The sequence below is a fragment of the Amphiprion ocellaris genome, chromosome 18 (genome assembly GCF_022539595.1).
Source record: "Amphiprion ocellaris isolate individual 3 ecotype Okinawa chromosome 18, ASM2253959v1, whole genome shotgun sequence".
NCBI classification, from domain to species: Eukaryota; Metazoa; Chordata; class Actinopteri; family Pomacentridae; genus Amphiprion; species Amphiprion ocellaris.
In genome coordinates this window covers 29,450,112-29,466,409 of record NC_072783.1, presented here as the reverse complement: position 1 = coordinate 29,466,409, position 16,298 = coordinate 29,450,112, and the positions used below count along the sequence as shown (strand labels likewise).

The following is a 16,298-nucleotide window of genomic DNA, read 5'->3' as shown; positions in this document are numbered from 1 at the left end:
GCGTTTAATCCACATTTGCAAGCAGCTCCTATCTTCCTCCTATTTTACCATCACTGTCCTGCTCCCAAACTGCCTTTTTCCTTCCTCACATGCTTTTTCACTGCAGTCGTCCGCCGGCTTCATCCAGCCTCCCTCCCTCCCTCCCTCCCTCTCTCTCTCTCTCTCCCCTCTCCTTTTTTTTCTTACCTCCTATTTATGAAAACGTCACTTCAAGTCCCTCCCTGTTTGAATCTCATTAGTTTCTTGTGTGTTTCTCCCTGTCAATAATCCTGAATCCAGACTCTCTCTATTTCCATCCCTCTCTATCTGTCAATCAGCGCCGCCTTTGAACTGAAAACCACTCCGACCAACTTCAACTCACTCAATCCGAGCGGCTCGGCTCCTTCTCCGGCTTCCTTTTTCTGCCAAGATTCCCCTCTTCTTCTTCTTTTTTTTTGAGTTTGAGCTACCAACCCGCCAGAGCTTGTGGAAAACGCCAATACAAGACTCACTCCCCTTTAAAAAAAAAAAAAAAAGAAACAAGAAAAAAACTTTAAACTCGGACTTTCTAGGTCAGCCGAGATCAAGGGTGTAAAACTTTGCGTTTTTGCCCCCCGCCAACGACACTTCTCGCTCGGGGAAAAATGCCGCAGCTCAACGGCGGTGGAGGGGACGATCTGGGTGCAAACGATGAAATGATTTCCTTCAAAGACGAAGGGGAGCAGGAGGAGAAAATTTCGGAGAACTCCTCGGCAGAAAGGGATTTAGCAGACGTCAAATCCTCGCTCGTAAACGAGTCGGAAACGAATCAAAACAGCTCGTCGGATTCAGAGGTAAGTTGCAGATTTTATTTTGTTGTGCTTTGAAAAAAAAAATAAACACGGGGATCGATCGAGGAAGTTAGGGGCCTGTATTTACTTGTTTTTTTGGCAATGTTTAAAAACACAGTAAAAGTTCGCCCTCTCCGTCGCCCCGCTTCGCTTGTGTTGTTAACTTTAACGCAATCCTTGTGTCTCATTGCATTTCAAGGCGGAAAGACGGCCTCCGCCTAGATCTGAAACTTTCAGAGACAAAACAAGAGAAAGTTTAGAGGAGGGTGAGTTTCTGCTTCTTTATTGTTCCGCTCTTGTATTATTTTGTTCCTTTGCATCATGACATTATATCCATGTGTGTACTTACGGACTGGAGTGCTGCTGCTGCTGCTGGAGCTCCTTCCACTCGTTTCCCCAAATGCACATTTTTTATTTTTGCAATATAGTATAAAAAAAAAAACTTGTCAAAGCTACTTTATTAAAAACTTTTTTTCCTCTTCTTCCTCTCCCTCCCTCCCCTCTTTCCTCCCCCCCCCCTCCTCCTCCTCCCCCCTCCCCCCTCCTCCCCCCCACGCCATGTTAGCTGCGAAAAGGCAAGATGGAGGGCTGTTCAAGAGCCCACCGTACCCGGGCTATCCATTTATTATGATCCCCGATCTCACAAGCCCCTACCTTCCCAATGGATCACTTTCTCCAACAGCACGCACAGTAAGTTCATTTATTTACAGCTGCTCTATGTGCACACACACTCCTCACACACACACACACACTGCAACCTAGGCTGCAGTGTTGTCACCCACAAGTGCAGCCGATCACACACACTTAAAAAAAAAAAACTAAAACAAGCAGAGCCAAGTTTTGCAACTCCTCCATGAAGTGTACAGTGCAGTGGCATGCATCCATGCACACAGGCTAGCATGCTAACTCTGCTATTGCAAGCTCCTCTTATTTCTAAAAAAAAATCCACATGCATGAGCACTGCAAAATTATTCTCAATTATTATTATTATTATTATTATTATTATTATTATTATTATTATTATTATTGCAGATGCTCATTCAGTCCAGGCTACAAGTGCATGATTTTTAGACCCACTGAATAATGCAATTGGCTCGGTTGTTGTGCACAACTCCTCATCAAAAATGCCCTTTTTTCCACCTCCCCCCCCACCCCACACACACTAACAACAACACCAGCTCAGACCTCTCCGCTGGCTCTCTGACACACTGTAAAAAAGCAACACAAATAAAATCAATATGCAAATGAGCTGCTCCGAAAAGTGATTTGCATGTGTCAAAGCCTGTAAAGACATTATGTGAAAGGGGTTGCATGCATGAAAGCTGTCGCTCCAAAACATGAAACAATATTTGCTCTTCCCACTACAGTCTGTGTATGTATATAAATATATGTAATATATACATATGTAAGAGATACTGTTTTGTAATGGTGTCGATTTATTGAATGGAAATGATGCTGTGTTTTTGCACGTGCACCGCTTTTGCTCCCAGTGATCGGGGAATCCTTTTCACGAAACACACACACGTGAACCCATATTTATAAATAAATTCATGTTATTTATTTAGACACAATCATCCACGCTGTAATTATGCACACTTACTCATTTGCTCAGCACCTCGCTGGTCCCACTGGGCAATGGCAATCCTTAAGCAGCAGAATTTTCTCAACCATTGGGTGTTTTTTTTTTTTTTTTTTTTTTGCCCCTCTATTTTAAACGGTTGCAATTACAAGTCTGTGCTTTAGGACCTGTCATCTCATTTTACAAGGTTAAGGCAAAGACCAGGCAATAGGAAATATGACCCTCCACACCCCCCACACACCACCTCAGCTCTGCCTCACCAAACTCAGATTTCTTACCTCAATTTTTTTAAATTATTTTTTTAAACTCTGTGCACACCTTGAAAATAAATGACACATAATGCCTCCTTTTGTGCTTTGACACAATTCCTGACTTCAACTTGATCACAACACGGTTTCACGTGAAATTTATTTTATTTATTTTTTGCTGTTAACACAATTTCTCCCTGTGTGTGTTTTTTATTTTTTTTGTTTTTGTCCACACACACAGGAGAACATTTTGCCATTCTTCTCTGTGTTAGTCAGCCAGCCTTGTTAACGCTGCTGGCTGGTATGTGGAATTAGTCACTCATTATTCTCATCAGCACTGACACAAACACACAATTCACGACAACACGCATGATTTGAACTGAAGCACTTCCTTGTTTCGGAGTTTTGTAGTTTTCTTTGTGACTCGCAGCAGTCAGTCCTGTAGTCTGTGCAGCGCTCGCTTCATTGTGCTTATGCAGCAGTTGGAATAGCAGGAAAATTGTGTGGTGTGGCTTTGGAGGATGCTGCAGCAGACGCTGCTGACCTTTGCTCGTATAATCCTGCCCCTGGAATACTGTTTTAATTTGGGAATATGACGCATCTCTGTGTCATTTTATTATTCAAACACGCTCATTTTTGTTACCTGTTGTGTCGTCTCGGCGCCGTTTTGGAGATAAAGTCACTGCCAAATCTAAAAACCCAGCGGTGCTTATTAGCAGATTAGGAGGCAACATTTATTACAGCTACATTCATTGATCTGTAGCTATAGCTGAACATGGTTTTGGGCTCGCGGTGGTCTTCCTACTGTACTGCCTCGGCCCCCTCTGTCTGCAGCGCCCTGTGTGTCCAGCCATTAGAGCTTTGAAGTCAGCGGTCGCTGTAATATAAATCTATTAGACTTAAAGCTGGCATAAATAATTCACCTGGACATTGATTAGCTGTCTTGCTCCCTAACATGTCATGTTAGGTGCTGAATATGACTGCTAGTATTATTAGAATGAGACTTTCTCTGTCTTGTCATGAAAGGCTTTGATTCTCGCTGCTTTTCCCTTCAGTTTTCTTCTTCTCTTCCTCTTGGGTTTGGCGATGCTGTGATATTATTCTTGGGTGTGTATCTGCACATCTAGGGCTTTTTTAATTCTAATATTTTGGAGAATTTATTCACGTTGAGACTTTTTTAAAAATAAATCTTTCAAATATTTTCAGGCTGAATTAGTGATTTTCTCCGTCACCTGGCTGGGATCCTGATCAATCTGGACAGCTTAACTTGTTTCTGTGATTTTTGTGTTTGCATGACTCGAGGGGGGAAAGAAAAATTCCTGCATGTGGCCGCTGCCATAGTTTGTCTGACCCCTGGGAGTCATAACCGGTGAGAATTTGTTTTTCCTACCACCTAACCCCAAGGAGGCTCACAATTTAGTATCATTTAGCAATTTGACATGACGTTGTGCCCGGGCTTTAAAAGCCTTCCTGCCCTCGTCTCCTCCTCTCCTCTCCTCTCCTCTCCTCTCCCTGCCGTCTCCCTCCTCCCCTAAAACCTCACACAAAGGCCTGCTGGATCACTGGGTGCAGGTTGAATTGGAGAAGTGGCCTGGCCAGTTCACCCTGATTTTCTATCTCCTTTTGCTTTCTCTCCCCTCCCTCCCTTCTCCTCCCTTTTTTCTTTATCTTTTTTTTTTCTCTTTTCCTCCCTCTATCTCCCTTCTCCTCCCTGTCTACCTTTTGTTTCCCGCCGATGCTAACACGGGGCTTGTGGAAAAAAGGCGGCGGGTTAACTCCGGCTGCTGTGGGGCTAACATCACACCTCAACAGGTCTGGAGGCGCAGAGGTTGAGGGAGAGGAGAGAGAGTGGGATCTGGGGCGGCCAGCTCTCCTGCATCGGGGCTGCAGGGCCGTAAATCCACTGGCTTTATTTACTGCCTCTCGGACTTATGAATGTTAAGATATTTGACGCCACCCCTGGCCCCATAATTCTCCTGACCTGGAGACTTTTGGCGGAGGTTTTGAGTTTCGACGTATAATTACGAGTAGTTTAAAAAAGAAAAGAAAGTGGAGTGGTGGTGGTGGCGGGGGGGGAGCATGCACTAAAGAAGACGCTCCCAGAACTCGTGATGATTCTACTAGAAGACGGTGAAAAAGGCTTTGTGTTGCTTGAAACAATAGCTTTTCTCCCCTTTTTCCCCTCTTTGTGTGAGTTGTCTTGTCGTGCCAGGACCGCTCGTGTTGCTGCAGATTCACCTTCCCCTAAAATAAAAAAAAAAATTAAATCCACTTTGATACACTCATTCCTTTATCGTTTTTATTTATTTTAGGAAGAAATAATGAGGGATTTTCTGGTTGAGATTATTGTAATAAGTGAAGGCAGCAGCACCTCCTTTGTGCTCACTCTGCCGCGGCCTTATCTGTTCTAAATGACACAGACAGTATCTTTCCTAAACATGGCAGCAGCATAAGCATAACAATGGTATATCATATGGATTATGTGTGTTGGGCTGCTGTAAATGGATTTTTTGGCTGTGACAAGAGGAAAGATAGTTTAATGCGGATTTAAGGGATAGGGCCCACACCTTATCAAATTGGCTTTACATGTTAATAGGGCCTAATTGGTGTCTGCGGGGGGTTTCGTGGCACGACGTGGCCACATTTTGTGCCTCAAGCTGCAAAATGCACTCTGAATTTAGTTGGAAGGTTGCGATCCTTTTGTCTTGCAAATCACTTTTGTTTACAAAGTATGGCGGAAGCGGCTCCCGCTCTCTCTCTCTCTCTCTCTCCCTCCCACTACTCCTTCTCTTCCTCTCTCTCTCTCTCGCTTTCTCTCTGCTTGCATCCTATGCTAGGAGAGGGGAAAGAAAAGGTCCTTATTTTTTCTCTCTCCGACTCAATAAACAGTCATAAAAAGTACAATCTGCTTTGGATTTGAGGAGTTAAGTTAGAGAAAGAGGGGTGGAGGGGGGGAGAAAGAGAGCGAGAACGAGCTGGGAAGCAAAGTTTGGCACCATTAAACTAAAATTGGGGTCTGCTAGACATTAGCGGTGCACAGCGCATTCTCGGAGCTTAATTAGTCCGAACTGTAATTGTTCATGGTCTGCCAATAGGAGTAATGCTCAGGAAAAGTGGAGTTGCACAAAATCGGCCCAGGGTTTTTAAAACAATAAATCACTCGCATATTTGTGCCGTGATTCAGATGGAGGCTCGACCTCTCCCATCTCGACATGTGGTAAATTGTAAAGTCAATGAATCGCAGATGTAGGGGTGGTGGTGGTGAGGACTCAGAAAGAGAGAGAGGGAGAAGGAGTACAGTAAGGTTTTGTTAGTGCCTGGTGAATGAATGGAAAAGATTTGTGCAGTAAATATTTACCGAGGAGATATATATATATTTTTTTCTCTTCTTCCAGCTAGCGAGGCTTAATTGTCTAATGCTGATGATGTTGGCAGGCTGAGCCGTGTGAGAGCTTACGCGCTCGTCGATCTGTCACTCTGCTTGAAACACCACAGACGCAAAAAAAAAAAAAAAAAAAATCAGTTTGTGGGGTGTGTTTCTAATCAGATTTTAAACTAGTGCGAAGGGAGTAGCGGTTCCCTGGTGGCAGCGTGTGAGCTGGGTTTGGGTGTAGCAGCTGCAGTCAAGTCTGGCTTGGAGCTGAACCTTTTTTTTCTTTTTTTTAATTAAATCATTGACTTCATTGTTTTTAATGTAATAACAGCTAATCTGAGGCCTAATTTTGACTTCAATGTAACAGATTATGCCTGTTACTCATTAAGTCAGAGCATAGTCCTGGATATTTTTATTTGCTTTTTTAGCTTTTTTAAAATTTTAATAAGAAAAATTCCTTTCAGAATGAATTAGTCCAGTTTCACCTCCTGTATCCTTCCCTGTTTCAGTCAGTGCGCCACCACATTTTGCTTTTTTTTTTTTTTGAGCAAAGCAAAAAAAAAAAAAAAAAGGCATTAGTTAAGCAGCTGTGCACTGGGGTCCCTCTCACCCCACAGCCCCCCCAGTGTAACCCCTTCCTCTCAGAGTTTACCCCCTCTCACCCACCCCTCTTTGTCCAGTGCATTTCTATAGAGCTAAACACAAAGATAGTACTGTACATCTGGAATGCAACTTGTGTCATCTGTTAAATATAGGCTAGCTTCGCTCCTGGCCCACAGGGATAGAGGCTCCCTCAAACATGGAAATTAAATTATTCTGTGTGTGTGTGTGTGTGTCTGTGTGTCTGTGCGTGTGTGTGTGTGTGTCTGTGTGCGTGTGTGTGTGTGCGTGTGTGTGTGTGTGTGTGTGTGTGTGTGTGTGCATGTAGGCACCAGTTAAATCTGCATACAGACCATGTTGCCTTATTTTATTTACTACTTTTTTATCTTGGTGAGCAGCTCATCTTGCACTTCGTTGAACTGCTTATTTATAATATCAATGCAGAAACATGTTTAGCGGCCAGTAATAATCTGCTTTCTGACCATTTTCTCATTCTCAGTCTTCTGAAAATATATGCATCTTGGAGTATTTTAACACTGCTATACCCCAAACTTTCTTACAAGTACATGTCTCTTTTTGCATTTTAAATTCTTGAAGGATGGTGCTTTGCTGTTAAGTGGCCCCTAGTGCAAAATGCAGGTGTTGTCAGTGTTGGTTGGTAAAAATGTGACACTTCCTCTCACTGTCTGGCCAACAGAATGAACTCGCAGAATGGAAATGTGATACAGATTTATTGAAAGTGGCGATAAGATAATTTGAAGTGGTTTACTGGAGACATGAGATTTTATTGGCAGCATTACTGTGCTGCGTCCAGGCTAAAAAAGATAAGGTTAAAATGACTATTGATCGCATCTTTTTCAGATATGAAGGTTGTGGTTCTGGGGTTAGGATTAGCTTGGTTTCAAGAGATGATTACCAACAGTTTTTTTTTTCTAGAAAGCATCACAATCACAACTGCTGAAAATGTCATTTTCTAGCAAGGCGGTTGAAGCATGGAAGCTGTAAATGAAGCATATTTTAACTGAGAAGTGGGAATTTGTTATGTGAAGAATTGCGTGAGCTCGGATTTCTCCAGAAATGCTTTTGGTGTGTGTGGATTCCTTCCCGTTGCCTGAATGTGCATATTTCTGTAAGTTCATTCATAATGGGACCAGAGTGCTCCAGTAGCCAAATGAGTTCACCAGTAGCGGAGTGGGAGGGGGCAGAGAAAAGCGGGAAATGTGTGTTAGGCCTCTGCGTGTGTGTGTCTGCGTGTGTGTGTGTGTGTTGTGAGTGTAGGGGAGGGGAGGCGGAGGGGTGACGGTGGGGGGGCCCGGGGGTCGGACGCACAAAAGCCGTCTGAATAGAGCGCATAATTGCTGTTAATGCCAGGGCAATGAGAGCAGCGACAGTTCCTGGTTAGATGTCCAAACAATAGTGCCCCTAGGCTTCACATTTATCTTCCTGTTTAAAAAAAAAAAAAAGAGGGACTGAGCGGAGAAGAACACAGATTGGAACAGGAGAGTTTCAGTTTTCAGCCACGCTTGACGAGCAAGCATGTGTTCATGTGTGTGGTTTTTAAATAAGCCCCACTCCCTCCCTCCCACCCACCCACCCATCCAGCCCCTTCTTCTTCCTCCATGTTTCTCCTCGTGCATCCTCAAAAAAAAAAAGCCTTTAAAGCTGTGGGTGAGAGGGTGACGCAGTGACGCTGGAGGAATTCTGGTGGTGCCGACCTTCTGTTTGGATTGTGGAGTGTGTTTGGGAAGGGTCAAAGTGCATCGGCGCTGACATGCTTTTCGTTGAGAAAGGAGCTTCCCCTCTCACCCCCTTTTTTTTTTTTTTTTTTTTTACAACGACTGATAGGGAGTGCTTGAGTCTCGATTGGATCTTTTTCCCCCAGCTTGTGTGTCTGCACATGCAGGGAGGAGTTGCCACACTGCCATCACAGCTCTTAATGATCACATTGGGCTAGATAATGACTAGCCGTGCCAGTGTGCAGCGAACACCTGTGGTACGCCAGCCTTTTATGGATGTGGTAGAATGCCCTGGAACGTACAACAGAAGAAGAATCTCATTCATGCGGATATCTTCTTTTTTAAATACCACCCTTTCTTCTGGTGTATCAATAATCAGACAGCAGTAGCAGAAAATACTTGCACCTTCATCGTCAGCATATTTCATTTTGAACATAAACAAGATTTTACATCAGCTTGAGTTTATGCATCTTGTCATGGCTCCTACATCCTGGAATATTTTAATTTTCACAATAAGATATTAACCACAAATCTATCAAACTGTCAACATTCGCTCAGCCTCGTACAATATATTCTGCAGATGTTGTTTTACAGCAGCAGCAGTCTTGTTTTTGTGTCCAGTTTGTGTCTCCAGCCTTAATACAGTCAAGGGAATTTCAGTATGCAGATAATCTGTTCAAAATGGCTCAGATGGGAAGGAGGCACTTGTGTGTGCTAAACACATAATGAGGGAGTTTAAGGTGATAAAACTCCAGTCAATGTATTTTTAATCTACTAATTAAACTTTTAATTGTAGCGGGATAAGCTCCAAGGAGTGCGATTATGTGTGTGTTTTGGAAGCGAGGCGAAGTCCGCTAATGAGGTGGTCGTCTGCTTGTTTTTGTCGTTAAAGGTGGAGGATTCATAACTGCCTGCGAAAGGTGAGGGAGGTTTTAGAGTGCAGGCAGAAATAAATTCATCTACTAATCTGCGGATTATGGTGGGATTTGGGAGAAAAAAAAATGTTGGCAAGATTACTTAAAATATGCAGAAGGCTAATAAAATGTAACCCCTTTACCCTGCAATGTGGAGCAGCGTTAGATTCTCTCGTTTTCCCCTCTGGTTGATGAACCAATTCCAGTGGAAAACAGATTAAGAGTAAATTCCCATGTTAGCTCTTTAACCAGCTGTTAGAAACCTATTTACACACAATAATAATACGCCTCTTATAAAGGGACAGCTGTCAACTTGTGTACAGCACTGGATAACATTTCATGTGAACAGCTTGTCCCTCCGCACATGGCCTGCACCTAACACATGAGCACTGAACTGCCCACCATTGTGTAGGTGATTGTGGCTGGAGTGTGTTAAGTTTTTATTGTGCTTCAAATTTCAGCATGAAGAAATATGATTGGTAATGCAAATTTAAATGTATTTCAGTATTCTTTCAGTCATATTATACAGGCATTAATTCATTTTAAGATTGATTTTCAAACAATATTTTAGCATGTCTTCAGCCCCCCCACCCCATTCTGATATTCTCAATATTATGTATTCATTCCACTCCAGTGAGAGGCCAGTGTGTCAGCAGTGTTCAGGGTCAATTCCAAAAGTGAACAAATTGACTCATGGAAGTGAATTGTCAATTGTCTTCCTCCCTCGAGGGGTCAGAGTGAATGGAGTGCCTTGTTTGGACAACTGTCCACGAGGTGAGATGAGTGGCCTTCACCATCCAGCCAGAGGGGATGGACTGATGGACGGGCGGACAGAGCAGACGGAGCAACCAAATGAAGTGGCAGACAAACAGATAGGCGAAGAGGGGAATGTGGCACTGTTGAGGTGGAAAACAATGCAATCTAGTCACCCTGACGTTACGGTTTCATTGAAATAATGACCTGCAGTTCACCGTGACTGGCAGCTCAATGTGGAGGCACTGACACAAGGAGGAAGTGGTGATTGTAGTCTTTCCATAGTCAGACCAAGCCTGCATGAATCACAGCTGATTTAGTAGATCTGGGTTAAAGTATTATATTGAGATCATTGCTGTACGTGTCCCTGTACTTGATTTCACATACTTTGGTGTGTTCCAGGATGATTATTCTACAACTGGTTTTCCTACATCTTAGTCTAATTCCAGCAGGTTTCTCTTGCAGCAGTCCCTTTCCAACATTTCTTACTTGGTTTGAAACCTACCTAAGTGGAACCAGCTCCCTCAAATTCCAAAATTAATCACACAAAATTACAAAGTTTGTCTTTTGTGAATGAACTAGTGAGGAGAGATTAGCCTGTATTTTTTGGATGTCATACTGTTATATAAAGTTTCACCGATATATTTTTTGGCTGATATTTTTGACAGATATTGTACATGTTGTCTGATATACATCAATATGAAAACCTTCTTTGACAGAGCTTCATACAGAAACAGGTGTTTGAAATGGCGTTATCCCATTTTGAGCAGCTCCGACTCCATTGTTTGCAATACTGTCTGCAGCACATGTAGCAGAGCCACAACTGAGCAGATAACGGTGCAGAGTAAAGCTTTGTCTTCATGGTGAGCTGCTGACTAGTTTGTGAAATACATGACTTGAAAGTTAATAAACACATTTTTAATATAACTGACATATATATGTGAACATATATTAGTGTATATTGGTGGATATATTGCTCAGAATCTTCTTACTCTCTGAAATCGCAGTTGACCTGAAAAATCAAATATGGGTGACGCTCTGGTTAAATACTAACCAAATTTGCTTTTTGTTTGCATAATATTTTTGTTCAGTAGCTATAAAATGGTTATTTTTGTATGAGAAAAAAACAGTACCATAAATATTTTGAGAATTGAAAATGCATTTTCAGATGGGGAATTGTTGTAATTGTCTGTCCCTTGGCCTGTCAAGCAGATGTCAATTTTAGATATTTACAGTAAACCTGAAGCCTAAAGTACAGCAATAATGAAAGTCAAGATTGGAGGCTGGCATCACAAAGCATGGATGGCCTTTGTGTCATGTGATGCACGTCACAGTGCACTTTAGAACCAGGAGGCTTTTTATCTCCTCTTTACTGCCTCATCTATCTTTATTGGCTGCCACACTTTGCATATTTCAAATATCAATAAAGATAAATTTCCAGCTTCGTCATTACAGACGGCATCAAGTGGTTAAGATTTCAGGATGTGTCCTTTTACCGTTGTGATGATTTTAGCTAATCTCTCCTCCGTGGGCGATTAGCTTGGACTACGGCAGTCAGCAATTAAGTAGCCAGCACACGGCTCAGGAGCATTTTCTTGGGGATGAATGCAGTTTTGCATGCTTCTAAAAGCCCTTTTGTCTGCTGTGGATGAGCCCTACTGTTGTAAGGCCTGTATCTGTCTCTGCTCAGGCAGGCAGGCAGGCCTGCAGTGAGGATGCAGCAGCTGGCCGGGGCCCAGGCACAGGAATGCTGTGTGTGCTGTTTAAACAGTGGCTTGTCTCAGTGCAGGCCTGGAGAAGTGGAGGGAAGGAAATTGCTGCATGTTTACATAGCTGAATTGTCCGTTGGGCCCCCCCAGTGTCTAATGCACTTCTGTTCAAACATTCACAAGTGTGGAGATGACCCCCGCTGATGCTGGTGTTCACAGCTCTGCCTTCACACCACCTCTCTCTGTCTGAATCTGTGTGTGAACAACGAAGACTCATAGCCACTACTTTCTTTCCTACTGTGGATGTTTGCTGCTTTAACCTGGAGGCTTGAATGATAAATGAAAAGTATTACAAAGCTCTATTTATCACACTGAGACATGAGGGAAGGGCAACAATAAGAGATGTACGGACAGATGAAGAGATGGAAGGCGGCTCATTGGTCTAAACAAGGTCCTGTCCAACAGGGAGCCAGACATTGATATACAGCGAAGTCGTCAAGCTAATTGTTGTTTGAATTACCTGTTATGATCCAATGACAAATCTCTCACACTCCTGCCACCAGAGCGGAAAATGTATCCGGGGATTGGCATGATCTTTGTGAGTGTGTAAACCTGGCTTCAACAAGATGGATAAATGCAATTATTGGACAGACCTGGAGAGGAGAAAATCCATTTAAAGCCCGTAAAGCTAAGCAGGGGCCGTGGTTAATTCATTTGGCCAATTTACGGGTGATGTACGAGTGTCAGGGCACATTAGTCAGGCGGGGGAAGAGGTGAGTGTGTGTTGGCCCAGTGCTGGGTGGATGTCTATTTTTTATTTTTTTGGAGGAGGGGGGCTACTTGTGAAGATGCTCTTTGGTTGCAGACCAGTCTCCTTGAGACCTGGTTCCTTACGTCCCTCCACTCCACACCCTTTGCCGTCTCAGCGGACAAAAGCAATGGAGCCTGGACGTGGAAATGACAAAAAGATGCACTGAGTGCACTGAGTGGGAGGGAAGCGGGATTGCTTTGCAAATGAGGTGGAGAAACGTGGCTGTGGTCGGCTGGGCAGCAGAGTGAGTACCAGCATGCTTTGCTGTACCAAGAGCTCAGTCAGGTCCTGTCGGCACCCCCACATCCTGCAAGTTAAATGACTGCTTTTTCTGTATGCAGCAGGTGCAGCCACACTGTGACCAGTGTGACCACCCAGCTTCTGGTTACAGAGACAATTTATCAAGTAGAGTTCTCAGAAACATTTTAATCTCTCTGTAATTAGAAGAAAGTATAAGAAGATGATCAAACCTGAATGAAAAGTAACAAATAAAGTGTTGCTTTGGGGTTTATGTTAATGCTTATGATGCTGCAATTAATCCTGACCCCAAATGACTTTGATAATCTCTTTGAACTCTTAAGTTTCAGTGTGAATTATAATTACACTGTGGATGTGGTTATTCTTAGAGTATGACCAGCTCACCTGAGAAATCTCTCCTTTTGGCTGAGCAGTGTTTGCCTCAGCCACTGGCAGTCTCATCTCACTTACTTTTATAATGTTGTTCTGGAAGCTCTTTAGTTTTTCAGTGCTTCGGGGTATTTTCGTCTGTGTTTCTTGTATAGCATACACTGATTTCTGTTTATCAACTCTTGCGATGCTTTGACATTATATGGCTTTACTCTGCTTAGTCTGTTACACAGCCATTGTCTTGGCAGAGCAAAACCACTCAACGGTTACACAAGCTGAGTGGTATGCAAAAACAGTGGTTAGAGCATAGCCGGGCGGGTGAGAGGCGTTGAGGGAAGCTATGGTTTACAGCTTCAAGCCACAGCCTGAATCAGGGCAGGGTTTGCTATCAGACAGAGAGACATGAGAGGCTAAGACCTCTCTCACTATGATGCAGATGCTTTTTAAGTGGCTGGGATCATGCTTAAGTGGCTCTTGGTTTAGTAGATTTGGATTGCCTGCGTGTGAGTGTGAGTGTGTGTGTGTGAGTGTGTGTTTGCAGTCTGTGTCAGAGAAAGTGTGCGTTAGCATATGTCACCTGACTGCCAGGCAGCCGTCCTCAGGAAACTAGAGTCAGTGTGAATGCCGAGGCTTGTCAAAGACAGGTGCCAGCACTGCCGCCCATGCCTGCCATACAGCAGCTGGGGAAAGACTGCAAGGCCCACGGTCAAGTGTGGGCCACTGGGAGACAGCATCAGCTAGAATTCCCTGTCAGTGGGGGGTGAAATGGGCAGGCCTCCCCTGCAGTCCTGTGGGTTAAGGTTGAGACAGTCCGTATGCGCCTGTGCATGCACCTACTTCAGCCACAGGGGCTACCATTCATACTTTATGTGTTTTTGTCTTTGCATCTTTGTAGGGAAGAATCTACACATTGTACAAACATCCAGTCTGGTCCACAGTTGCATCGCCGTCTCTCACTGAGAATCAAACACCAAATGCCATGCAATGGGCAGTTGGTGCATCTAAAGTGCTTCGAATTTTGAGATGAGCAGCAGATCTGCACACATGCTGTCATTACATCACTGTTGATGTGAGAGTGCAAGAGGCATGCCATGGCTTTCAGTGATAAATATATTCCACTATGTAACATCTGTTTTCTAATTACTAAAGAAAGAAAAACAATGAAATGCTTTCTAATGACTCCTGGATTTGTGATCCAGTTGCAGCTTCATTTCAGCTCTAAAGTTCATGTTGATTACCCTACACACACTGCACATTCACAGAAATATTATCTTATAAAAAACCCTTCTGTAAGTGTTTTACAGTCTCTGAATACCTACAGCCTTGTGAATATTGTCGTATTAAACAGTAGTGTAGCACAAGTGGGAAGTTGAACAGGAAACCTCCCCCATCCTCTCAGGGTATTGGGGTTGTAGATGTGCCTGGGAGCCATTACTATAAGTCCTCTGAGCCTTCTAGGGGAAATTTCATGGACCCTTTTTTTTTTCCTACACTCGCCTTTGGGATGACTTTGAGTCCTGAAAATTGGAACTTCTGTGCTGTAAATATGCAGATCTAGTCGTCATGTTCTCCTGATCTGCTTGTTCACTTCTTCCCAGATGCTTGCCCCTCACACCACTACCACCTCCTTCCTCATGGGAGAACAACTGCTGGCTGCCATCTATACGCCAGAGGAATTCCTCACCCTGACTCAGAATAAAATAAAAAAAAAACCTGGAAGTTTTCTATATGCTCCCACAGATCATTTTACATCAGTAGACGTGCCTCTCAACACAACTGTTCCCAGTTAGTGGCGAGCTTCCAGACTTATTGCAGTCACCAGTAGGGCAAAGTTTTTCAGCACCACTGCTTGTAGTTTCATACTACGTGGCTTTGGTGTAACATTATAGCCAGTGAACCAACCTCCTAATCTACTTCCCTTTCTGCTTTGGTAAATTTAGATTTAACTATTGGTCTCAGCTGTACATTATGTAGTCTCCTGGCATGACACATAAAGTTGTGGTTTAATATGTCACCCGTAGGTGAAAGCAGAAGTTACCCCAACGAAGCTGGAGAATTTACAGTCATGCCGGCCAAAGCATTATCTGTTTTTGTTTTGCCCGAGAACCAAGCTTTGGCAGTTAAAGTTAACATTTGTGGTAAACCTCACACATTCAGAAATGATATCAGTGAAAGCACTTAATGCTTGACATTAATGAGTCGGGTCAGTTATTTAGCTCTGTGGTTTTGTTAAATCATAAACAGGCTGAGAAGGGTCTCTGACAGCCAGCGAAGAGCAAAGAGAAAAATTCAGACCTGAACTTGAGCAGAATCTCATTTCTTGGCGAGCTCACTTTACTATTGGAGCTTCCTGGCCCGAGAATAAGATGCTGCGGTCTCAGACTCTGGGAAAGTCAACTTCTAATTGTTCACAGAAACCATTGGCAGGAGGAGCTAAGAAATGATGAGTGAGGCATCGGCTCGGAAACAGGGGTGGATGTTGAGATGAGACGGCTCACGTTTGCCATTCGGGATTTTTCAGGAAAACAGTTGAGCCCACTGGGATTCTCCCCAATGACAAACTGGTTGTCCTAAAGAGAGGGTAAAAAAAAACAGCTCTAGAAAACCCAACTCTTTCTTTCTTGGCCCTCTTTAAAGAAACAGACACTTTCTTCACGTTTTAAATTGGCCTTGTCGTGCGGTTTCCTCAACTGGGCTGCTGGGAGCCGACTGTTTCCACCCAGGCCAATGTTCTGTACCAGTTTTGGTTTCGAGAAAAATAAGGGTCTGCTTTTTCTGGCACCGATCACAGTGGTATTAAACTTCCAATTTCTCCCAAAAGCTAACACGGTTGCGCTTGTATTCTTCACGCCTTTTTGATCTCGGTCACAGTTGCTTGGCACGAGGCACATCTGCCTTTCTGTCCTGACATTGACGCGACCCTGTTACTCCCCCCCTCCTCCCGCTTGTATCACAAATCCAGTTTTTGCAGTGTTTTTTGCGTGCCATATTTCAGCAAATAACATCAGTAATGATTCAATTGGGCATAAAGTAATTGAGAGGCGGCCCGCTTGCCATCTGTCCGGTGAGATTACTACTTTCTGTGTAATTAAACGTGTGACCTTGCGGCCGTGGAGGGAGGCAGCCACTGCCAAAGAGC

At 43.6% G+C, this 16,298-nt stretch overlaps 1 protein-coding gene across 35 annotated transcripts in view; it reads left to right on the top strand.

Moving 5' to 3' along the window:
* Nucleotides 1–244: 244 nt before the first annotated feature.
* Nucleotides 245–16,298, top strand: part of tcf7l2 (transcription factor 7 like 2) — a 91,503-nt gene continuing 75,449 nt past the window's right edge. For 7 of the 35 annotated variants that reach the window (XM_055004391.1, XM_055004393.1, XM_055004388.1 and 4 more), the window contains exons 1-3: nucleotides 246–812; nucleotides 1,009–1,075; nucleotides 1,375–1,499. In XM_055004391.1, coding sequence (XP_054860366.1) covers nucleotides 624–812; nucleotides 1,009–1,075; nucleotides 1,375–1,499 — 381 coding nt within the window. In that variant the 5' untranslated portion in view covers nucleotides 246–623. Of the gene's footprint in view, nucleotides 813–1,008; nucleotides 1,076–1,374; nucleotides 1,500–16,298 lie in introns of all 35 variants that reach the window. The other 28 variants (XM_055004382.1, XM_023286124.3, XM_055004372.1 and 25 more) reach the window with 5 other exon arrangements.